At 34.4% G+C, this 27,030-nt stretch overlaps 1 protein-coding gene across 1 annotated transcript in view; it reads left to right on the top strand.

Moving 5' to 3' along the window:
• Nucleotides 1-10,560: 10,560 nt before the first annotated feature.
• The window catches only part of pard6gb (par-6 family cell polarity regulator gamma b), a 73,517-nt gene continuing 57,047 nt past the window's right edge, over nucleotides 10,561-27,030 (top strand). Inside the window, 1 exon segment of the mRNA NM_212563.1 lies at nucleotides 10,561-10,648. Coding sequence (NP_997728.1) covers nucleotides 10,577-10,648 — 72 coding nt within the window. The 5' untranslated portion in view covers nucleotides 10,561-10,576.

The following is a 27,030-nucleotide window of genomic DNA, read 5'->3' as shown; positions in this document are numbered from 1 at the left end:
GTCGTAATCAAAGTACAGGCAATAGGTCGTAAGGCTGGCGGCTAAACAGGATAACTAGGATAAACAAGGCTAGGATTGAGACACGGAGAAACAAGACAGGGAAACGTGTTGTAATGTCACAATAAGCGAACAAGACTCGGCAAACAGGATAGGTCAATGAGTGGCTTATGTATGGTGTGTTATCAGTCTCTGACAAGGTTCAGCTGGTGAGAATGTAATCAGGCTAGATGTGTGAGCATGGGTGTCTGGGAGAAGTGCATGTATGAATATGTAGTCCAGTGGAAGGCGGCAGTGTAGTCCAAGTTATAGTGGAAACCAGCGATCTCTGGAGAGCGATCGCTGGTTATCGTAACAGAGCCTATGTTGTCATTTTTGCACTATAAGCACCATGACGCAGCCACTTGAGTGATGTTACTTCAGATTGTGGATGACAAATTCTATAAAAAGTAAGTAATTAGGTTTAATTATTCATCTCTTGAATATACTTTAGTATTATTTTTAAACCACATTTTCAGTAATAAAACAAAAACACTACACTCAATAAATTAGTTTTTGCTACTTGTTCAAATTACTTATTTAAAAATAAGCTAAATCAACACAATTTTTGGATATTTTTTAGGCCAACTTAATTGTTTATGTTCAATATACTTACATTTGTAAAACCTTAATCATTTTGTGCTAGGACAGCTTGAAGCAATTGTGTGAAACCCAGGATTTTTAAGTACACTCTCAGAAAAAAAAGGTACGAGAGCTGTCACGGGGGTGGTACCTTTTCAAAAGGTACACATTTGTACTTAAAGGGTCCATATTGGTACCTCAAAAGTATAAATTAGTACCTAAAAAATTAACAGGAACACTTTTGTGTTTTTTTATGTTCTAATATGTACCCTTGAGGTATTAATATGGACCTTTTAGGTACAAATTTGCACCTTTAAAAAGGTACCACCCCAGTGACAGCTTGCATACCTTTATATCTAAGAGTGTAAGAAAAGTTTGACCTAAAAATGTAGTAACGCTGTAACGCCGAAATATTATAAAGATTTTTTGTGCAAAGCTTCATTACTCCGTTCTTCAGAAAGCATATAGTGCTTCCATGCTGATTTGGAAGAGACAGCTGTATCCTTTCTAGGAATGTCCAATAAATATAACGACCAGTATAAACTAGTCAATAAAGTGATAAATATCATCAATAATATCTGGCCAGGCCAACACAGTTGCTCATTAGCACTGTTGCCTCACTGCAAGAAGCTTGCTGGTTCTATCCCCGGCTGGGTCAGTTGGCATTTCTGTGTGGAGTTTGCATATTCTCTCTTTTTTCACGTGGGATTACTGAGTGCTCTGGTTTCTCCCAAAGTCATGAAGTACACTGCATTTCATCACCTTAGAATTATATGGTTCTATCTGACAATTATGTCAAAATTGAGTTATTGACATATTCTTATTAAATGACAACTTACTTACATTATGAGATTTTTTTATAAGTTGTTTATATTTTAAGACTTTTTATTTAAAAAAACAAATGTTACACATATACTGTTTGCTATATGGAATGCAAAAAATGTAATGCTTAATATCTCAAAATCTTTCAGACCTTATAATTCCAAGGTGACAATTTAGTATCATTAAGCTTAATTTGCGAGTTTAAATTCAGCCCAAATACATTGTTCACAACCACTTAACTTTAAAAAAAATTGTGAATAAAAGGAATCCTTTTTTATTCTTTTTTTTTTTCTGTATAAATAATGGGACTAAGCCGAAGGTAAATGAATGAATGAATATCTAGCCAAGTCTGATAACATCATGATAGCATTGTTACTTATATTTCAGGTTGGTAAGAATGTTAAGAATATTTAATATTTCATTGAATTATTTCTTTATTTTTAATTTTCATGATTCAGAGTGAATGAAATAATTTTCTTAATATGTACAGTGCTCATCAAGATTGTATTTATTTGAGGAAAGCATAAGTAAAATGTGAATATTGTGAGAAAAATGTAATAATTATATCCTGTCTAAAACATGATGTATTCCTTTATGACTTTTCTGCAGTCATTATACTTATTCTAATACTCTGATATGCTGCTAAGGAAACATTTCTCATAATAATCCCAGTTGTTGTTGACACACATGAAGGTTTCCAAGAAGGAATTTACATTTTAAGTTACCTATTCAGAGAAATAAAGCTGGCCCTCTTGACTAAACAAATAAGAGCCAAATCTCTGTTTGTTCTTACTGTACATGTTGAGGCAATGACGTTCATTATGAATGAAGGGACAGAAGTTGTGCCAAAACCAAGGAGGTCCCATTCAAGTGTCTTCTCACGCCACCATTGCTTCTGTTTCAATCTTCCATCAGGACAGACTAGAACCAAAGAAGAGCTGAAGTCAGCGGAGCATCAGCTGAAATGTGGTCCTAATCACTGTGTAAGAGTAGAGCCCTGTATAGACTTACAGTACGTCCTCCAGTCTGAACACGCTGAGATCATTCTTCTGCTTTAAACACACTCTTAAGGTTTCAATCAGACTTTAAAAGGGGGGAAAGGTTTGATTTTGTGCAGTCATTTTCTCTTCCTCTCTTTCGATTGTAATCGTTCTCTCTCACTAAACTCATTTTGCTTTTTTTTGTACTGACGTTCAGGAATGTCTGTGTTTTGAAATATGGATGAAAAGAGCAGCTTCAGGAACCTACTATCAGAGCTTCTCGCATTTTTATTTCGGAGCAACACACAGGGCAGCTGGTTGATCATTCCCTCAAAAAAAAAAAAAAAAATAACAAAGTTGCCAGGAAGAAGTTAAACAGAAGTTAACCGACTAGTTTTGTAAACGAGATTCCATGTAATTATAGTTTTTGTTAAAAAAGATAAACAACTTTTTGTGAACAAATATCATTTTTTGATTATTTTGAGGATAATTTTAATAACCTAAATGTGACCCTGGACCACAAAACCAATCTGTTGCATACATATATATTTGTCAATAGCCAAAAATACATTGAATGGGTCAAAATTTTAGATTAGGTTTTCATGACAAAATCTACCGTGGCCTAGAGAGAATTTCACGTGCTGCAACTTAAGAAAATGCATGCAATTACAAAAAAATACTAGCAAATTAAGAAAATATCTTCACAACACATACACATTTTAAAAGAAATGCGCTGCATTTTCACACAAAGCAAACAAATTGATAAAGTGTGCGGTATTTTCTCACAACACAAACATTTTACAAAAACGTGCTGCTTTTTTACTTTTAAATAGTTCGAAGCACAGCGGAAATATTTCAAGGAGACCCTAAAAAATGACGGAACTATTAAGGTTATGGTTATTTAGGCTAATAAAGACATGGTAATCTGGATATTAAAATAAACAAACAAAAATCTCACCTTTCAAATTGTTTGTGTTGTGAGAAAATGCAGTGTGTTTTTGTAATTGTTTGTGTCGTGAGAAAATCCAGCGTGTTTTTATAAACTGCGTTTTGAGAAAATGCATCGCATTTTATTAATGTGTATGCATTGTGTGTATTTGCAGCAAGTCAAACAGATCTTTTCCTAATTTGCTGGTGTTTTTTGAAAATGCCTGGGTTTTCTTAAATTGCAGCACGTCGTTAAGCATCTCTTGACCACCTTAAAAACCATTATAATATTATATAATATTATGTAAATGTCATTCTCCATAAAGATAGTTTAAAACGTTCCCCTAAATACATCACAACTTAAATTTGGACAACTTTAAGATGAAACATGATTTTCTCAGAATTCATTTATTTGAACCCTCAGATTCTGGATATTCATACAGTTGAATCTCTGCCAAATACTCGTCCCATCCATAAAAAACAACGCTTATTTATTCTACTTTTAGATAATGCACAAATCTAAATTTCCAAAGACTGGCACTTATGACTGGTTTTATTGACCTGGGTCACACATAAACTTTTATGGACTTTTTCCAAGAATGTTCAAAGCTTTTCATGCAACCATTAAAACCATTTATTTTTAAGAGTGCTCTTTTAAATCTATTAACTTGTGGGTGAAGAGGAGAATACAAACATACAAAACTACTGGCAAATTCAAACTGAAGAAGCCCTGACTAGACATCAAAATCTGATTAATGTAAATTGTGGTCTGCATACTGTAACCTGGGTGGCCATGCCCTAGAAAAATATCAGCAAGTGTTGAGTAACTGAATATTGTCACGGAATGTACAGTAATTGTTTTTGAGGAAAGTGAATACTAAACATCGCTCATGGCACATGTCCCTTTCCGCTCAGGGATTGTTTTGGTCTATATTAGTGTCAACACAGAGGAAAAATGTTAGTGCTGCATTAAGCTGTTTCAGATTTCAGACATATTGTTAAGATGTTTAAAGGGATTTCACCCTAAAAGGAAAATGTACTTGGTATGTACTGTCCCTTCAGTGGTTCCAAAACATTATGATTTTCTTTGTTGAAAACAAAAAAAGATTCAATTCAATTCACTTTTATTTATATAGAGCTTTTACATTGTAGATTGTGTCAAAGCAGCTTAATATAGAAGTTCTAGTAGATTAAAACTGTGTCAGTCTAGTTTTCAGAGTCAGGTTTAGTTCAGTTCAGTGTGGTTTAAATTTTACTGCTGAAAGTTTAAACACTGAAGAGCAAATCCATCAATGTGCAGATCCACAAGAACCAAGCCAAGCAAGCCATGGAGTGGAACACAAAAGAAGATCTTTTAAAATGCAAAAACTCAATAAATAATTATTACAAAAAAAAAAAAAAAAGAAGAAGAAAACCCGTAAGCATTGACTTCCAAAATAGGAAAAACAAACATTAAGTCAATGATTAGTTTCAGCTTTCCTCCAAATCATTAAATTTTTTTTAAATATCTTTTTTTTTTGTTCAAAAGAAGAAATTAACCCATAAAGATGTTGATATAGGGTAAACGTTAATGTTTGGGTAAAATTTCCCATTACGTTCTCATAAACAATACGAATGAGTATGATGTATGCAAACCAAAAAGGCATGTATTTGATTTAAAATTATGCACATACACACACACACACACACACACACACACACACACACACACACACACACACACACACACACAAACTGTAATATTTTTATTAATGTAAATAATTCTAATATGCAGATTCGGTGCTTAAGAAGCATACCTCATTATTATTTTGGATGTTTATTCAGAGGAAATAATTATTATAAATTAAGGATAATGACTTGTGATAAGACTGGAGAAAAAATCCAATTAACATTACATGAATATATGATATTTAAAATATCTAAATAGAGAATAATTTAAAATCAGAATTTTATACAGTTTTGTTTATCAAAGAATGCAGCATCGTGAGGATAAAATACTTATTTCAAATACATTATAATACATTAAATACAAAAAACAAAACAAAACAAAAAAACAGCAACCAATAAACCAAACTAAGGATATTACATGATTGTTCTTGTAGACACAATACAGCAATTTTTCTTCGTAAAGGGTTGTTTAATGGCAGTTTATTTATTTTTATTTTTTTGGTTTGTTTGTTTTTTGTTTACCTTTCAAAAACAACAATTTAGGCCAAACTCAATTCCAACATAATCTTTCACAAATTGACTGAGACATGGCAGATATACAAGAATCAAATATAAAGCCGTGAAATTACACAAAACAAACATACAACCAAAAGAAAAATGTATAAAATTGTCAGTTTAAATATATTGAAAGCCACATTTCATGTTCGTATATGGTTTTTTGTCTGAGATTTATTTTTTGTAATCTGTCTCTCTCTAGTGGTGCAAAACGGGAAGTGTCAAATTCTTACTTTTCTCATCCAGTTCTGCAGGCGAAGGAACATAAATGTTTAATATTTGATTAAACCGGTGCTTCATTTTCATGGTTCACAAGAACAACAATGAAACTATAGTTTTTCTCTGTGCTTAAAGCTGTAAACCAAACCCTCATTTCAAACATCATCTACTCACAGTCAGTGCAGTAATGTAAGGCACATTTGCATGGATTTGTTGGCAGTAAAATGTATTACGAAGACCCAGCCTTCAAAGCAAGCTCTTGAACACTGATGCCACTAATGATAAGCTTCCCGCGGCTGTTTACAGAGTTTAGTAAATGCCTATTAGTGGCTGCTTACAGGCATGACTGCAGGGCCTGAAGCCCCCTTAACCTTGTTTAATCACTCTCCAAGACCAGTCAAAACACAAATGATCTGCAGATCCCAGATCTGACACGTCCAAATAATCATTGCTCAGTGACAAGCGTGACTGACCCTGGGACAGTTTAAAACAGTCCACATCAGCAATGGCAATCAAAGCATTTTACTCTGATCTCTGTCCTACCTCTCAAGTTTCACATAAAAAAGTGCATGTGGGTCTAGGTTTTAACACAGGCCTCAGGGATTATAAGAGGCCCTGCAGCAGGAAAGCACAATGCCATAAATGTGCAAATGTAGATGTTTAGTGTATGCATAGGATCCTGTTAAACATTAAGGGCTAGCTTAGACCAAACCGGTTATCATTTACTCACCCTCATGTTGTTGCAAACTCATAAAACATCATTGTTCATCTTCAGAATATCTGAGGGATTTGTTTCCCTCATTGAAAGTCTGTTCACCCAAGACTTCAGTGCTTTAAAACATTCATGAAGAGATTTTGATATAATATCCACATTGATAAAAGTATTAAAATTTATTAGAATATTTTATACCATAAACTATATAAAATTAATTATATTCATTCATTCATTTTCTTTTTGGCTCAGTCCCTTTATTAATCAGGTCTTGCCACTGCGGAATGAACTGCCAACTTATCCATTATATGTTTTACGCAGTGGATTTCATTAGCTGCAACCCATCACTGGGAAACACCCATAAACTCTCATTCACACACACTATGGACAATTTAGCTAACCAAATTCACCTATAGCACATGTCTTTGGACTAGTGGGGGAAACCGCACAGCCAGCAACTAAAATGGAATAATAAAATAAGACTGCACAACACATTCAAAATAACAGAACGTTTTTTTTTCTTGGACACATAACATGGTAACATCAGTAGCTTTAGACTGCAAATCACATTTTATTTTATGTATTGCTTGCTTTAATTCTTCTTTACTTTGAATTTTTAATTAGACAAATATGTAAATGTGTAAATTTAATAGTATAGAAAATTGAAGTCATTGCATTTGGGAACAGAAATTAGTTTCTCAAGGTGAATGTGTGCCTTGACTCTAAGGGTTCAAACGACAAAAAATAAGGTCAAGAATCTTGATGTTATTCTAGAGGCAAATATGAGTTTCAGTATCCATGTCAAAGCAGTTAGTAAATCAGCATAATATCATCTCAAAAACATTGCAAGAATTAGATGCTTTGTTTCCAGTGAGGATTTAGAAAAACTTGTTCAAGCTTTTATCAGCTGCAGGGTGGATTACTGTAACAGCCTCTTTACTGGCCTGACCAAACGGACAGTCGGTTGCAGTTCATCCAGAACGCTGTGGCCAGGATTCTAACCAGAAACAGGAAATCAGAGCACATCACACCTGTCCTACGGCCTTTACACTGGCTCCCAGCTACATTCTGAGTAGATTTTAAAGAATTACTTGTTTATGAATAGCTAAATGGCCTTGGACCTCAATACATTACAGATATGCTCACTAAATACAAACCTAACAGATCATTAGGATCAAGTCAATTAGAAATTCCAGGAGTACTGCTGGAATCAGCTTCCAGAAATGATCAGATGTGCTCCAACATTAGGCACATTCAAATCAAGACTGAAAACACATCTGTTTAGCTGTGCCTTTACTGAATGAGCACTGTGCTATGCCTGACACATCACACATTATGTCTTTCTTTTCTTTTTCATTCTTTTATAACTTGTTTTAACACAATTAAATCTGTTTTTATCTGTTTTTAATAATCTGTTTTCTTATACTTGTTTCTTTTATTCTGGTTCATTTAAAGCACTTTGAATTATCATTGTGTATGAAATGTGCAATATAGGCTAAATAAACCTGCCTTGCCTTGACATACTTTAGTATATAACTGTATTACATTTTTATAATGTTACATCTGCTTTGAAACAGACATGAAACAGACTGGGTGCGTGAAAGAGAAAATATCCCGCATAACACAACATAAGTAGTGATGAAGTATAAATAGCACAGCGCCAGTGTGCAATTCAGAGGGTTTGGTTTGGACCTTTCTAGTCTGCTAACTGCTTGTTTGTTTTCACGGTGCAGCAGTGACACCTATTGGTCAATAAGAGAACAGTAAGTAGCCTACAGCATGTCAAGTGGTTGACAACTGATCGCACGTAGAAATTCAGTTAAAATCTCGCATTTTTGTCATTCTTGCTTAACTAACCAAAAAAAAAAAAAAAAAAAAAACACTTTGCTACACTTTATTAAACGTCTTAAAGTAATATGTAGCCTAAATGTGTTTGTCTGGGGATAAAAGCATCAATAGATATCTTCACAAACGTTGAGTGAGCTCCTGCTCCAAGGAGGTTTTAGGTAGTCGTGAGATCACGGACAAACATAAACATGTCTTTTTTATTGACCAGTGGTATGTTTGTCTGAGAAGTTACTAAAAAAACATTCCTGGGCACATCAGCTGTCGGGCACCGGCGCCTCAGAGCCGCTTCCCTGGAATGCCGCACATCCAGACATTCTGCATGAACGCCAGTAATGTTACCAGCAGCTTCTAAAAAGGCCGGGGAACTTATAGTCCCTTTACTGTACGCCATGTGAAATTCATATGCATAGGCTATGTGAGAGTTGGTTTGAAGAACTTTTCAAATCATACTATGGCTAAGGAGTATGGTTCATGAATATTTATAACGTATTGTTAAAGTTGCTTAGTAACCTTCTGAGTGTTCCATCACGTGATCTTATTAATAAACATAAGCCATGCCTTCGCAAAGAAAGGCAATCGATTCTTTTCGAAGGAGAATAGCTTGTTTCTGCTAGATGGTCTGTCTAGTTATATGTAGGAATTGTTTTTTTTCTGTTTTATATCTAAAAAAAAATAAATAATTTATTTTTATTGTGCTACTTTATTATTACAATTTCTTATTTGTCTGAAAACAGACTAATCTGCAAATTGTCTCTTTAAGATCAGTATTGTTTTTATACATATACAGAAGATTTTTTTTCTGAAATCATGGCATTGGTGTTTTATAAAATGCAAGCCAACAACTGGCACTTTGGGAATAAAATAAATTTAAAATAAATTAAAAATTAAATTAAATTAAATAAATAAACAAATATAGTAAAAAATACAGGTAGAAAACTAAAAAGGCTCAACTAATACCGGGGCGACACAATGGCTCGGTAGTTAGCACTGTTCCCTCACAGCAAGAAGGTCGCTGCTTTGTTCTCTCTGTGTCCGTGTGGGTTTCCTGCGGATGCTCCGGTTTCCCCCACAATCCAAAGACATGCGGGTATAGGTGACTTGAATAAACTAAATTGGCCGTAGTGTATGTGTGTGTATGGATGTTTCCCAGTAGGCAACTTGGTTACGGCTGGAAAGGCATCCACTGTGTAAAACATATGCTGGATAAGTTGGCGGTTCATTCCACTTTGGGGACCCCAAATGAATCAAGAGACTAAGAAGCAGGAAAATGAATGGATGAATTAATTAATGGCCAAAATATATTATTATTATTATTATTATGTTTGTTGTTGTTGTTGTTGTTGTTGTTGATTCATTAATTAATAATTAATTACTTTTATTTATTATTGTTCATAGATCCTGGCTGAGTAAACACAACATTTCATTTTTTTGTGACTGTCCCTTTATTTTTACTTTTTAAATTTTAATTTCATGTATATTATGAATAAAAATATACAACCACAATAAGACAGATATAAGAGAGGAAAATACATTAACTGCAGAGAGAGAAAGACTAACAAAACAAAGAAGGGGGTAAGTAAATCACAATTGAACAAAAGTGTATGAAAATAAATAAATTAAGAGCATTACAGAAAAGCTATCTAACTCAAATCAGAATCAACAGCGACAGTTCTTCATATAGTACCAAAACTCGGACAGATTTTTGTTGTTTTGTTGTAAGATTTGAGCTGAGCGTCAACTTCAATCTGAAAATGTCGAGAATTTAGGATTGAAGCCATGCATCTTTGTTTATGCATGTAAAAATGTGACTGTCCCTTTAATCAAGAAATCAACCGCATCACCTTATCCCGCTTACTAACGTTCGCTTTGCAGCCAATCAGCTACCTCTAAGGAAGACCATCGTTACGTAATTAATATTCATAAGCCAAACCCTCACCGTAGTAGAATTAGCAACCCGTCGGAGACAGAGCGATGATGTCATATGTGAAAACTTAGCCCACTCCCCCTAGTGAGAGGTACTGATTAGTCTTTCACATAATTTTCTGCAGAAGTTTTGTGAAGTGACCGAGACACCGCGCGACCTGAAGTTTAGAAAAACTGTCGCACAGCCTCAGTGGACTGATTTTTTTCCTCCTTTGGAAAGTGAACATTGGACGTTCAATAACGGGACAGGCTTATAAATCGAGCCCATCACCCTGGACGGGCTGAAAAGTTTCAAGCGAGCAAAATGAACCGGAGTTTTAATAAATCACAATCTTTGCGTAGCTTGAACATGAACGCGGTGGAAGTGAAAAGCAAGGTGAGTTGAATGTGCAGCGAAAACTATTTTACGAGAATAGTTTAGTTGCAGAGTTACACGATGTTGTGTTTGGATGGGAACAGAAGGAATTGCTAACTTTGGTTAGCCCATGTCAGATTTATGCTATATGAGGTACTCGGATGAATCTTTGCATAATTGTGATTTTTTTTCATGTTTATTGAATCATTTTCAAATGTTTTCCTCTGTTGTAGATTATTATTTTGTAACTTCTATCTTCTCAAGTAGAATCAATTACGTTACAGAACAGCACTGTTTTTGACGCTGGAACTGTCACATCATTGAACAGTGTTTATGTTTTTTTATTATTATTATTACTTAAAATGTCCATAAGGACATTAAATTACTAAAAGGTTCAAGCAAATCTAGTTATAGCAATGGTCAGGATGCAGCATGTGGCTTTCAGATGGGATTTGTTTTCTGCTTGAGGTTTCGCGCTTCTCTCTGATGTTTTGTTTGTCACTCACAACAGGTCAGGTTAGGTTAAATACTGTCTTCATTAACAGCTATTCGAAAATAGCATCTAAACAACACAAGGGCATATTTACACATTTGACAGGATCAAACACGAGAGCTGATTCATTGGGATGGGCTCATTTATTTGTGTCCGTTGGACAAAGTGATATTTTGCTTCTTTTATTGGTTTACATGTTGCATATACAACCGGTTTACATTGGTGTTGCATTAATATCTATCTATCTATCTAGCTAGATGTATGTCTCTGACTGTCTGTCTGTCTTTCTTTTTGTCTGTCTCTCTGTCTATCTATTTATGTCTGCCTGTCTGTATATCTGCCCGTCTGTCTCTGTCTGTCTGTATATCTGTCTGTCTGTCTGTCTGTCTGTCTGTCTGTCTGTCTGTATACTTGTCTGTCTGTCTATATATCTGCCTGTTTGTCTGTCTCTGTATCAATCTATATGTTTGTCTGTCTCTCTATCTGTCTATCTATCTATATATGTCTGTCTCTCTGTCTGTCTGTCTATCTATCTCTCTCTGTCTATCTGTGTCTATCTATTTATATGGCTGTCTGTTTGTCTGTCTATCGATCTATATGTCTGTCTGTCTGTCTATCTTTTTGTCTGTCTCTCTGTCTATCTATTTATGTCTGTCTGTCTGTATATCTGCCTGTCTGTATATCTATCTATCTATCTATCTATCTATCTATCTATCTATCTATCTATCTATCTATCTATCTATCTATCTATCTATCTATCTATCTATCTATCTATCTATCTGTCTGTATATCTGCCTGTCTGTCTGTCTGTCTGTCTGTCTGTCTGTATACTTGTCTGTCTGTCTATATATCTGCCTGTTTGTCTGTCTCTGTATCAATCTATATGTTTGTCTGTCTCTCTGTCTATCTATATATGTCTGTCTCTCTGTCTGTCTGTCTATCTATCTCTCTCTGTCTATCTGTTTATATGGCTGTCTGTTTGTCTGTCTATCAATCTATATGTCTGTCTGTCTGTCTGTCTGTCTGTCTTCAGAAACTGAAACTTGTATGTTGTATTTCTTTCAGTTTAAACACACATGACCACATTAACACACACACACACACACACACACACACACACACACACACACACACACACACACACACACACATATATATATATATATATATATATATATATATATATATATATATATATATATATGGGTCAATGACGTGACGCTCATTTTTTTGTGTCCATGTCTTTTAAATAAATTCAAGTAGGTTACAGTTTCAAAATAAATAAGCAAATTACTTGCATACATTCTCTATTTTGAGGACCAAGTTTAATTTTTTGGTTTTAATCCATTTTAAGAAAATTTTTAGGGGATTATTGCAAGAATGTCAATGTGGTGTAACCAAAAAAAATTGGTACCAAATAGTTTACCTTGTTTAAAAAATGTGAAAGCCTCAATGAAACATTGTATCGGCTAGTCTGGCATAATTTTACATTAGACATATTTAATAGTAAATAAAGGTAAATATAGCACAATTGTTTTAAATATTATAATTCATTTGGGGAATTTTTTCTGTCACCTCAAATTTCTGAAATGTCAAGATGGTGTAACCACCATTTATTGAGCCATTTTGTTAATATTGTGCACAAGACAGTTAGACAGGAAATTGAATCACAGAGAAGAACTCTTGATAAGACTAATTGCTGCATGCAAAGGTTAGTAACTCTTTTTAAAATGTGAGATACTTTGACCTTTTTAAGGTATGGTCAGCTATTCTTAGATATGCATGTCAAATGGTAAGACCCCAGAAATGCACTGATAATTGTTCATAATTATAAAAATAAGTATTATATTTAAAAGTTAAATTTGAAATATTCCCACCAAGCCCATGTGCTTACATAGATGTTATTGATAATGCCTGTCAAATTTCATTTTAAGTTGAAATGTCAAGGGGTGTAACTGGTTACACCATTTGACTCATATAGCAGGAGTCTTTCTGTCAGGGGTCAATTTAGTCAAATATCATTAGTTCATGATGCTGATCAAAAATGCGACATAAATTAAACTACTATTTGTGTTCATAGTGTAGATTATTTATTTATTTTTGTTTGAGAAATAGGTGCTTAATCCACAACCTTACTATTAAAGCTCTGTAAACATAGGATAAAATTATTTTACTGCACAACATGAATGTTTTTTTTTTTTGTTTATGTTAATCCATGTTTATATTCACACAATATAATGTACACACTCTCTCATTCACACACACATTCATACACTACAGTCAATTTAGTTTTTCTAATTCACCTATACCGCAAGTCTTTGGACTGTGGGGGAAACTGGAGCTCCCAGAGGAAACCCATGTCAACTCCACACAGTAAGCCATCCTGGTCCATCTTGGACTCAAACCAGCAACCTTGTTGCTGTGAGACAACTGTGCTAACCACATCAGCCACTGTATCACCCTCCTTTGAAATGTTGTAAGTATTTTTTTTCTTCTTGAGAAAGTCTTATTTCTTTTAGTTTGGATAGAATAAAAGCAGTTTTTAAAATGTTTAAGCAGTTTTTAAGGTCAATATTGTTAGCCTTCTTAAATACAGAACAAACCACAGTTACCCAATGACTTGGCCAATAGATCTTACTTGCCTAATTAACCTAATTACATTTTTAAATGTCACTTTAGGCTGAATACTAATGTCTTACAAATTATCTAGTCAAATATTATGTGCTGTCATCATGGCAAAGATTACGGAAGAAATCAGTTATTAGAATTTAGTCATTTAAACTATTTTGTTTAGAAATGTGTTGACAATAATATTCTCTCTGTTAAAGAGCACTTGGGAATTTCTTTTTTAAATAAAAGAAAAAATTAACATGGGAAATGAAACAAGGTTGACAAGCCTCTATAGACTGAGTGCACACAGCCTTAAGTTTTGGAGGTTTTCATACTTGATGCGCTTGCTGTTGTACTATTATTATTAACAACTGGAGGTGCCTCGGAGGAACTTTAATGATGAAAAGTTGTGAAGAACAAGTCAGAAGTTGCCAAACAAATAAATTGCAGTTGAAATCAGTTTTGTTTGGTTTTTTTTACAGCATGTCTGATAAAAAATTTTCTTCTGGAGAAAGTCTTATTTGTTTTATTTAGGCTAGAATAAAAGCAATTTTTAAAAGCCATTTTGAGGTAAAAATTATTGGCCCTTTTAAGCTTTTTCCCCGCGATAGTCGACAGAACAAACCATGGATATACAATAACTTATCTAATTACTCTAACCTGCCTAGTTAACCTAATTAAGCCTTTAAATGCTACTTTAAGCTGTATAGAAGTGTCTTGAAGAATATCTAGTCTAATATTATTTACTGTCATCATGGCAAAGAGAAAATAAATCAGTTATTAGAGATGAGTTATTAAAACTATTATGTGTTGAAAATGTGTTGAAAAAATCTTCTCTCTGTTAAACCGAAATTGGGGAAAAAATAACAGGGGAGCTAATAGCTCAGGGGGACTAATAATAATTCTGCATAATTCTGAAGTTAACTGTATAAAATAAATAGTTTGTGGATAAGTTGTGGATACACTCATGAAATTATTTGTTGTCAGTCAGTCGTGTATGCTTACAAAAATTGGCCTTTAATCCCAGCACCAAGGCAACAACGAGTAAGCAGCAGTTCTTACGTACTAGTGATTTACGTACAGTGTTTGGCAAATTGTTTCTAAATAGCTTAAAAGTAAAATAGTGGATTTTTTTCTAATATCATCTACTTATTTTTATTTTAATTAAGCCAACTGAAAAGAAACAGTGATGGAAAAGGTGTTAAATGTTAAACATGTTTCTTTAGTTTGTTAATATTCTATTGATGAGGGCCACACATTTAATGTAAAGGATGTTATTACTTGGTGTATTAAAGTTCAGCAACCTGGTTTCATTGTTCTAAACACATTTGTCAATGACAATCCCACTGAAATTGTTGACTATCATTCTTAATTTGAATTGATTTTAATTGTCAATTTCAAAATCTTTGGCTGTAGAAGCAACACTGTCAGGTGGTGTAACTGGTTTTTGTCAATTGGTGTAACCAGTATTTTACATAAAAATATAATTATGTACATGGAAATAATGTGAAATTAAAATTAAAACACTTAGTTTAGTGTAATAAAATAGTTTTTAACATTTTTTACATAATTTGTCAAAGATTATTTAGAAACCAGAAGTGTTTTTAGCATGTGTCTGGCCGAATATTGCAAAAACTCATTAAAATGTACATTTAGAGATAATGCGAATACAATAAATGTTATTGTGGTATTTTAAAATGAAGTATTTATTTCAGTGTGTACACTTGCATATCATCTAGAAGGAGCAAATTTTTTAATATTTCACAATTTTTGGCAGTTACACCATTTGACATTTTCAGTTGCATTCAGTCTTAATGTCTGTAAAAAATGGTGTAAATGTTATTTTTAATTACATAAAATCAACATGAATACAATCTGTACATTTTAAAATATCTGACGGATGCTTTTAAATCAACTTTGTAAAAGATTTTTAAATTTCCCATCTTGCCAAACCTGTTTTGTCACTGACCCATATATATATATATATATATATATATATATATATATATATATATACACACACACATGTATCTACTTGTGTAAATGTCTGCCTACTCGTCTATCTGTTTTTGTGCTCATCTGTTTACTTTATCTGTTTTATCCTATCATTCTTTGTAATAGTTTCCTTAAAAAGTAACATGCGTTTCATTTATATCATGATAAGTGTATCATCACTCCGAGTGGAGCTATAAAGACCTTTCATATACAGTATTTGTTCAATTTGCCTGGGGAAATGCCTGACAAAGCTTTAACCAAGCGTTCACTAATAGAAATAAGTCTATATCTGTCATCGTTCATACTAATGGTGATGTGGACTACGCATCTGTTGAATCCAAGCTGATGGAGACAGTATCTGTTAGAGTGCTGTCTTTGAAACACATTGGAACTAGATGATTCATTACATGTCTTGGGTTTTCCATTTGAGTCGTCTGTCGCTTTATTCACTCTATATTCAAAAATAAAAAAATGAGATTGGCTGAAAAAAAGCTCTTCTTTTGGAGTAGACTTTGGCTAGACAAACTTTTATAATGTGGTTATGAATGTGATGGTCCTAATTGCTGGAATGTGTGGGCAACTTGCCCAGATCCAGACTCCATTGCCATTGTCTGATTATTCGCCTCTATTATTCAGCCGTGTTCTAATTCATAACAGGGGCTGCAAAGCACTGCTACTGTTGTCAATGAAAGGAGCCACTGTTTAGGGTCTGTTAAGACAAGAGGGCCCCATTACGTTACTCTTTTCTTGGACAAACCAGATACCTCCATATAAATGTTGGTGCGGATCAACCCGCTTTCCCACTGAAACCTGAAAGAACCAATACTCGTCCCCTGAACAAAAGCATCAATAGATGGATGTGTGAAACTAAAACTTGCGTGGCAAGAATGTTGATGAAGCTGAAGATCTATGTTGTTTGGAATACTGTTGCAAAGGATGTTACTCAACAGTCATGCACTGAGTCACCTTAGTGATGTCACTATCTCTGCTTCACGCATAGTGATTTTATGATGTCATAGCTCAGTTCCGTTACATGACAATCAAGAAAGGGTTGTTCAGAGACAAACTATACTTAAGATAAGAGCATGTGAGGGGCTTTCCGAAGCGAACCTTGTGCCAGTGTTCTTTTGTGAGGAGCTAGTTTTGTCTCCCAACACTTTTTATCTAAAGAAAACCCAAGGATGTGTCTGGGGCTTTGTATATCTTCCAAAAACACTCCCCCGACTGCTCTTTCACTGAAGTTTTCCACTAACCTAGCTGGATCTCAATTGGAAATGTACTCTTTGGAACGCTATGCTGACATTTGATAAGATTGAGTTTTGGGTGCTGGTTAAAGTCACTCAAGTATTTAACACAAAGAGCTGTGTATCTGGCCTGTAGTGGTGTTTTGACTTGCCTGAACCTGTCAGGGATTGAGGACTGATAAAGTTTTTTTTAACTGTTCTCAAATTACACAGGATTTGATGTTGGAAGCAGGGTTAGGCTGTGTTAAGGCTCGTGTTTTCATTAATCTGAGGTCATGTTATTGTTTTTAGGCGTGAGTTTGCACATGGATAGCAAATGGATTATGGATAGATTTAGGTTTATGCTATCTCCTTAACTAACAAGATTAGTTTGCAGTGACAAGCAATTTGTCTGAACATCCCAGATGTGACAAGACCACAAACAAACTCATTCACAAATCACAACCATTAGTAATGAACATAAGGATTACACAGTAACATTTAACCCATATAAATGTTTGTGAAATTCACACTGGCTACGTTTACATGGACACCAATAATTCGATTTTATTGCGATTAAGACAACACTCTGATTAAGAGTTAACCATGTAAACAGCGATTTTTGATTAATTAAATCAGATTAAGGTCATAGTCGAACTAAAGTGAAATCGAATTAAGACGTGTGGAGTATGCCGATTTTAGTCGCATTATTAAAGTGCAATACAGACATGTAAACGATATTACGACCTTAATCGAATTATTACCGTCATGTAGGACTTTTCGCAGAGTTTTGCAACAGGATAGTCCACACACACACACACACACGCACACGCACACGTGCACACACACACACACCTTGCGCGGGTGTTTGACACTCTTTGCACCTACCCAGGCAGTCAGTGCAGATTACAGAAACCTGCATCGTGAAATGCAGAGTTTTTTTTTTTCTTCCATTCAGCATGCGGTATGAACTTCCATTAAAACAACACTTCCAGCTGTTCATAGTTGCATCCAAAATCTTGTTTGTCATGGAGGGCATGCGTGAAATGTTCGTGAATAAAATTGAATGTGCCAAACTGCAGTTAAAGTCCACAAATAAAAAGTAAAAACACCCGAAATTGCATGAAAGTCTGGAGAAAATGCATATAGCGTGGTGACGCAATGACGTTAAACGAATTATGTGATATAACATGTAAAACAGGATCATCTAAGTGACACTCAAAAAGCAACTCATGTAAACGCCTTAGTCTTATTATTGTCTTAATTAGATTAAAGCAAATAATTCGATTACTGATGTCCATTAAACGTAGTCACTGTCAAAGACATCTGAAAGTGACTGTGTTTGCAGTATATATCCTCATAATCCAATTATTATGACATTTTTCCAATATTTACCTTTATGTAAACTAGGCATGGGCTGGTATGAGATTCTGACTGTACGATAACCGGATAAAAATAATCATGGTTTTACGGTATCATGGTATTGCAATTACTGCTATAAAATAAGTTCAGGGTAATGTCTGGGTAAAAAAAAAAAAAAACTTTTTACCCCTTTAAACACAATATGTTTTATTTTGTGAAAGATTTATGATATTTTGGAACAGTAAATATGTCAGGCTTAATAATTCAAATGGATCATTGACTTGTGCTGTCTTAATTTGTTTCAAAAGCACAAATTTCTTTACAATTTAAAACGGCATCTTTGGATATCTTTTCTGCTGGAGATACTGTTGTACAAAAATAACTGAAAAAACTGGCGGTTTTAAAACCTTGACTTTTCCAAACCATGGTATACCTTAAAAACGGTTATTGTCCTATGCCCATTTGTCCAATGTAAACACAACACTTAAATCAAAGTAATGTTTATTTTCCACTGTTGCTGTCAATTGTTATAATATGCTTGTGACTGTATCAAATTTTCTTCCATCAAATCTTCTTTAATTGCTAAAGCTTTTATGATGGTATAAAGTATTATAACAATATTGGCCTAAACTGCAAGAAAAGATTATTTTAACAGGTCTAATTACAATAAAAAAAAAATGCATTATTAATACAACTGCATTTAATTAAACAGTTGCAACTTGAAATCAGATTATGACTGATTTTACACATTATTAATAGTTATCAACTAAGAAACAAACATCACCTAAGATGAATAAAAGCATTTGTTGGGGTTTGAGCCTTTTTGCTTAGTTTAAAGTATAAAACTCTGTAAGTAGCCACAGAATTTCAGTCAATCAGTCAATTTCAGCATGTAGTAGGTCAGATTAATATGTGAAATTGTAAATTTTTGAACTATTAAGCTAACCAATTGGGTCACCAAGCATTTGGCGCTGTGTTGAACACCACCGCCAATAGAATTTGAATATCCTTAACAAGACGTCACGGTGGCGCAATGGGTAGCACAATCGCCTCACAGCAAGAAGTTGGCATTACTGTGTGAAGGTTGCATGTTTTCTCCATGTGCACATGAGTTTCCTCCGGCTGGTCTGGTTTCCCCTACAGTCCAAAGACTTGCTATAGGTGAATTGAACAATAAATTGGCCTTAGTGTATGTGTGTAAATGCAAGTGTGTATGGGTGTTTCCCAGGTTGTGGGTGGAAGGGCATTTGTGCCAAAAACATATGCTGGATAAGTTGGTGGTTCATTACGCTGTGGTTACCCCTGATTAATAAAGGCACTATCCTTAGCAAGTTTAAATAATAAATGATTATTCACTGTATTTTGAAGTGCACATAATGTTGGTACTGCACATGTTCATTATCATGACATATTGAATTATTGAATATCGACATATAATAGCCATTAAAGTTAGGGGTGTCAAAATTAATTGTATCTTCGATGCACTGCGATGCAGATGCGGACAATTCGGTTCCGGTTCAGTAATAATCATTGCCTAATTTATTTGCTCTGACTTTTATCAATCTGAGCGTCAAATTTGGTAATGCTAGGTTGCAACTCTTTTGTTAAAGAAACTGTGACTAACATGATCATCAAGCCTCAAGGAAAGAACACCAGAAGTATGTCATCTCCCCTTTACAACAAATTGTTCTTCACATTAGAAACAAACGCAAGACTGGAATGAAATGCATTTTCTGTCAGAGCAGCGGCAGCGGTAATGTCTCGGTGGCTCTTGTCTGGAGATGATGAATGGGGTAAATTCTCACACTGAGGTGGTGGGATGGATGTTTGCTGATGTGTCTCCAATTGGGCACATTTTCTCACGTTGATCACACACCTGCCACCACAGAGACCCTTCTAGTGCATTTCTGCTGCTTCACATTTATATTTTTTATGTGCTAATGATAGCCTGCCATTGGCTAATGTAGGACTTTCATCCTAGGGGCATAATTACATAGAGCATAGGCCACGAATGAATGCTAAGATGCTGTAGTCCAAACCGCTGTTGCGAAAGACAAAGCAAGGCCTGTGTTTTTCAGGCTGGATGGATGGGACGACCCACGCATTGAGCCAAGACTCACATCTGCATGGGAGTCACGTGATCCGACGCATAACCTCAGCTTGACCCCTTTATTGATGGTGATATGCCTCCAACGGACAATTTGCCCGTCCAAATTTGTTGGAAGAGCTTTATGTGGGTCATTTAAAGCCTGCTCTGTTGTGATTGATACACACTCTACTTGAACACAGAAGAAGAAAATATGAAAAGTGTTGTTACATCAGCAGTTATCCTTAAAAATATCTTGGAATCTTTAAAATATCTTAAAAGTTTTTTGTCTAAACTATCACTTTAAGGGATTACATCTGGTTGCAATACAAATTATGTTTGATGTAGGGCTGCACTAGACTGTGCTATTAATCGAAATCAAATTGCAATTGTGATTTTGAAACGTTGCAATTAACTAATCGCAAGAGGCTGATATATAAAATATACCAGAGCATTTGCATAACTGCTGTCTGTGTTAGACTAGTCTTACTAGCCAATTGAGTGCAAACACTTTTGTTCTGCTCGATCGGAATTGCATGACCGAACTATGCGGAAAGCCCACAATGAAACAAACAAACAAACAAACAGGAAAGTGCGGACAAGTGGGACGTCTGCAGCTTCAGAAACACTAATAGACAAATTCATATCAAAGAAAAACGACACGTCCGTAATATGGCAACATTTTACAGGCACAGAACAAAATTAGTTAAAAGCTGTCGCAGAATTGTAGCCAAAGCACAAGGAAATACAACAACCAGCATATGAGGAGTGTCTTGCTTAAAAATCAACAAAAAAAATCGCAATTAGATATTTTCCCCCAAAAATTTAATATTTATTATTTAATTTTTTCTGCAATAAATATCGTGATATGAAAAGATGGTTTGAATAGCTCTATTTGACAGTAATTGGGTATAAAAAATTGAATAATCACAATGCAAACAATTCTTAATCAAGTAAAAATATTTTGTTTTCACCTTAAGAATAAATTGTTTTTTTCTCCCTTAAAACAAGCTAAATTATATGCCAATGTGGTTAGTACAATCTTGTTTTGACTTTGAAATGTAGATATTTGGACTAGAAACAAGACAAAAATTCAAAGTAAGAAAAATTATATAATTTTTTTTTTCCCTCAGACATGGCATTTAAAATCACCTGAGTAACAGACTGTCATGTTATGGTGATGCGTTAAAGATTGTGGCAGAAAAGACATTTGTTTGGGCCCACTCCCATCAAAAGTGATATGTTTAAACATGGCTATAATGATAACAAGCATTAGCATCTATACCAGGATACAATACATATTTATAATTATTGTTTTAGTTATTGCAAGCATCTTGAAGTTTTGTCATTTGCAGCTTTAAATGCTTAAAAAAATTCTCATCTGATTGGATGTAAAAACTACATTGCAAACATGTTGTTGGCACAAATTTAACTTTTTAAATATTTTTAATATTAATTGTATATAAATATAATTTGTATTTAAGCATTAAAAGTTATTATTTTTTAGGTTTAATGTTTATTAAGTTGTTTTAGCAGTTTTATTTTTTATAACTGATCTACTGAAAAGTAAACATAGGCTAATATAATTATTTTATATTATTGATAATAACTATAGATGCACTGAAATTAATATTCTTGAAACCGAGAAATCTGAATTCACCTGGCCGAAAACTAAAACCAAAACCAAACTCATTTGTAATAAAATAAGCCAAGAAAATAGCCACATTTGTCACCCTGGACCATAAAACAAGCCTCATGTTGCTGGTATGTTTATGGCAAAAGGCAATATACATTGTATGGGTCAAAAATGATAGATTTTAAAATAGTATGTAAAGAAAATTATGTTCCATCAAGATATATATATATATATATATATATATATATATATATATATATATATATATATATATATATATAATTATTATTATTTTTTTTTGTAAAACTAAATTAGGGATGCTCATTTCGGTTAATTTTGCCAACCACAACTGCCGTTCCTTAACCCAATATTAACCGTTAACTGGTCAGATTAATATTAAATTATTATTTAATAAAAAAGAAAAAAATTGACGTGTCTATTTTTAATAAAATAGATAAATAAAATAAATAAATAAATAAATAAAAATAATTAAATAAATAGTCCTGTCCTAGATATTTTTTACTTAAATGACAAATTTAGATAACAAAACAAAAACATTTTTTAAAATTTAGCATAGGCTGTTTTTTTCCCCCATCAAATACATTCTTTTTCTTCTATCAAATAAAAATAGCAGGCTACCTAAAATCGATCGCTTCATGGAAAATAAGCATTTAATTAATGCTTCGCTGTTGTTATTATATCATAAACCTCTGTCAACATTTTTAATGCAAGTCATTAGTTTAAAGATCTTGAGCTTCTGTTTTACCTTAGCTTGTCTGCTTTTATTTTCTCTCTCACTCGCGGTTTATGTGCGCACGCTGCTCGTGATGAAAGATAATGATGAGGCTAATATGTTGACTTTTTGTAAAGTATAGGCTACTATAGAATATAACAGTTTTGTTGTTTACGTGATATTGCATTAATTAGCTCAGTGTTTTATAAGGTAGTTTGCAGAGTTATCATTATGCAAAAATCAAGAAAATCTTTTGAATTTGTTTGATTCATAGATTATGTAGGCTATTTTAAAAATGAATATTTCATAAGAACTATTTTTAACTGAAATTTTCCAAATGGAAAAAGGTTGGTCTGTTGGTTGTACACTAAATCATTAAACTATAGTCTGTTGTGTTTATGAGCAGTGCCGGAGTGTGCTCTGATGGAGAGAGAATCCAGATGCTTTACTTGTGGCCGGCTTAATTCCAAAGCAGCATGCATTTCAGAAAGTTTTGTTTTGCAGCTTCCTTCTCCAAATGTGCAAATAAACGGAGGTGTTTATGACGTGGATCCAGGACAGAGGCAACCAGCATCAGCACTGGCTTGGCAACAACTCGTCTGTGTCAAACTGTGACAAGCAATATTCTTCTTTCATTTTGCTTCTTTGGCAAAATACGTCTGTAGGCACGTGTGGTTGCACGTGTTGCTGTCCCGCGAGTTAACAAATATATGTTGCACATTTATGCAGCCAATTTAAAAAATAAATGAACAAAATGTATAATTTAACTGATACCATCAATCGGTTAAAAACGCACCGTTTTACCAACTGTAAAAATCTAAACTCATTTTTTGTTTGGTAATATGCATTGCTACATGTTTCATTTAGACAGTTTTGAAAGCGATTTTTCTGAATTTTTAGATTTTTTTGAACCCTCAGTTTGTGGATGTTCAAACAATTGTATCTATCCTAACAAACCATATATCAATGGGAACACATATCCATGACAGCACAGCGCTGTTGAAGAATCAGAGACAAGTATGCTACATAAAAATGTCCTGTCAGGGTGTTATTTGATTGATTTGACAGCAGTGCGCTTGCTCCACTATTGCACTTTCTGACCTTGGGTTAAAATGAACTTGTTACTTTGAGCTTATTCTACAATGCGGAAGTGCACTCGTTGTCGCAATTGTCTTCTGATTTAGTTTCCTATGAGAGAAATAACTAGGAATAATTAACACTAGAAAACTGTCAAACTACTTGCTTTACAAACAAGTGTGTTCATGACTATACAATAAAAAATGTAAGTTTGCAACATAAAGCAGCATAATGAGATGTTTTTAGCATCTAAAAATCAATGGAAGTGATTGACACTGCAAGTCTCGAACCAAAAAAGATTCCAATGGCTACTCCTGCTCATATGTGAAAAATAAAGTCAATAGCGCAGTGCTTTCTGTGTCCAGTGTGCAGTCTGTAAAGCTGAGGGGATCTACCAAACCAGGGTGCTGCACTGTGAGGAATGGCATAACCATCGTATTTATCTTTTGACTGAAAATACCATAAAATCTTCATAGTTTAACTTTTTAATCGTACATTTATTTTAACTTTATTTAATTTAATATTTTGTTTCATTTTAGTTAGTGAAAAAAAAAAACACTGATCCCAGTTTGCAAATGATCTGTCTTGTCTACTTTATTATAACAAAAGAGTGGTGGCAGCCATGTGTAACTTGAATGTACAGTACATGGCTTCATGTATGTCTCTCTGTTCCAGTTTGTCTCGCACATTCACATCAAAGTCTTCTAAATTTGATTTCAAATAGTAACACGTTCATAGACTTAGAACATTGCTTGCATGCACATCCATGCGAAGGATAAGTAATGGCATGTCTTGAGCGAACAGACTGTTCTGACAAGGGATTTGTTGGGTTTGTCCACCTGCACAGCTCAGCTGCAGTGACGAAATGATATCCGCTGTTGTGGAGGTTTGATCTGCTTACTCATCATCCTGCATTGTGCTTCACTCTATTGTGTCTTAGCTCCCTGTTTGCTTCCATTTCCTCATTACAAACAGCAGGACTGCCAAGACAGGCAAACAGACTGCTAGAGACCTAGCAAAACACTCGTTATCTCTCACTGTCAGTGTTTTGTGATTCCTGACACATCTGAAGGCTAAATAGAGCAAAACTAACAAAAAAAAGTTCTTTTAGTTTTGGTTAAGTGGTGTCATGTCAGACTTGAGGCAACATGTATTATGTCTACTTTGATTCGAAACTGAATAGGATGAGCTTTATGTTTGAGATTTCTAGTTGTAGAATAGTCATGGATCATGTCATTGTTCTTTTTTTTTTTAAATCTGTTTTACAAGACAGGAAAAAAGTTTTTTTTTTAAAAGCCATTTTTTTCCCTATGAAATACTGTTTGTAAAACCTTGTGAAGTAAATTTTTTAATATATATTTAAGGTGCCATTGCACTACTGCATTTAAGTTAGGGATGCACCAATACTTTTTTTTTGGAACCGATCCAATCCCAAACTCTGATTATCGAATGATACAGATCTGATCCCGATACTGTGCCATCTTTTTTTTAAATGAGTTAATTAATTAATTAATTTATTTTTATTTTTTAAATTATACAGTTTCTATAGTTCTTGTGATAAACTCAAATAATATATCTTTAGTAAAAAATTACAGATCGTTAGGTCTTCTGTATGTGACAGATGGCACAATCTAAGGGTGCTTTCACACCTACACTTTTGTTTCGGAACGTATCTCGTTTGCCCAGTTAGCGCGGTTCGATTGGCATATGTGAACATGGCAATCGCTCTCTGTTCCGCGCCAAAGTAATCGCTCCGAGATCGCTTGAATGAGGTGGTCTCGGCTAGATTGAAACGAACCCTGGAGCGGTTCGATTGCAGTGAGAAAGCGATCCGATCCGAGCGCGGTTATATCACAGTGTTTTATGGATATGTAATAGGCTTACGGCTATATAAAGAGAGAATTATGAGTAGGGCGAGAAGTTTCGCGAGTCTCCGGATGCCCGCAAACGAGTGATGATCTCCCGGTAATCTCGCGTCTCTCTCCCAGTCCTCAAATAGGCATCGTCGCGCACCCTTCTCACCTCTCCCTACCGTGTCTCTCCTCAGACACGTCACGTGCGCGCACCCTGTCAATCACCACTAAACCACCACCTCTCTTGACAGCTGAGCGGGACGCTGCAAAATAAACCCTGACACTCTGACCAATGTAAGGAGAGTTTACTCGCACGTGACTTGTTTTAGCTCTTTTGGTCCGATTAGAAACTTTGCAGTGTGAAAGCGAACCGCTCCAAGAGCAAAGAGCAACAATGTAACAATTTTAATCTCTGTTTCGGAATAACTGAATCGATTCACAGGTGTGAAAGCACCCTAACTAAAAACATGCTTGTAAACTAGGCTACATTATTTGAGCATTCGTTATGGCATTGATCTGTTGTGGTCCAGCTCCTTTTTTAATATTAAGATTTTTCTTTGAAATCTGCAGTAGGCTACCACTATTGACCCTAATCGTTGATAAAATAACCAGCCTTTTAGCAAACCCTGATATTTTCTTGCAGGTTTGACGCAGACTAACCTAAACTGTCTGAGGCCAGTTTTACTTGATATGTATTTCCTCACCAAATCTCACCGTGAGGGAGATGGAAAAAATGAAAGCACATCAGCACAGAGGAAAAAATAAGATGCTCAGGACATAATCTTTAAAATAATGACGGATATTAAACATGTAGCAAATATATGACAGGTTTGTGATGCAACAAATACAATGGAGCATTAATTAAATTCTTATTTTCCATGGAGCGAAGCAAATCATCCACCTGCACAGCTGTGTTCATTGCTCATCTGTTTTTGTCTGAAAAATTATCTTTTTGAAATTAAGTTTGTTTGGTATATTGTATCTTAATTTTAATGTATTTTTTATTGGTCAGTTTTCTACAAAATAAACAAAAACTCTTGAGATGAAGTTGAAAACAAGGTCTGCTTCAGTGCCAAAACACAAACTAGTCTGTTAAATAAAATTTTATGTAAATAAAATCACAGTAAAATATTCAGTTTCATTAGCCTATTTTAGTCTTAAAATGTAAAGCTTTGTTATGGCTACACCTGGCATCCAGTACATCAGCATCTTTGACCCACAAAAATAGAGCATTTTAAAAAATGCTGACACCCCCTTTTAATTTGGAAATGCAAGTGTTCAGTTTCAATATAGACACGTTTTTGGCATAGCTATTTACTGTCATTTCTGACTGGT

This window comes from Danio rerio, chromosome 19, assembly GCF_049306965.1.
Source record: "Danio rerio strain Tuebingen ecotype United States chromosome 19, GRCz12tu, whole genome shotgun sequence".
Classification (NCBI taxonomy): Eukaryota; Metazoa; Chordata; class Actinopteri; order Cypriniformes; family Danionidae; genus Danio; species Danio rerio.
Note: the sequence above shows the minus strand (reverse complement) of the source record. Positions and strands in the feature narration are given on the sequence as shown.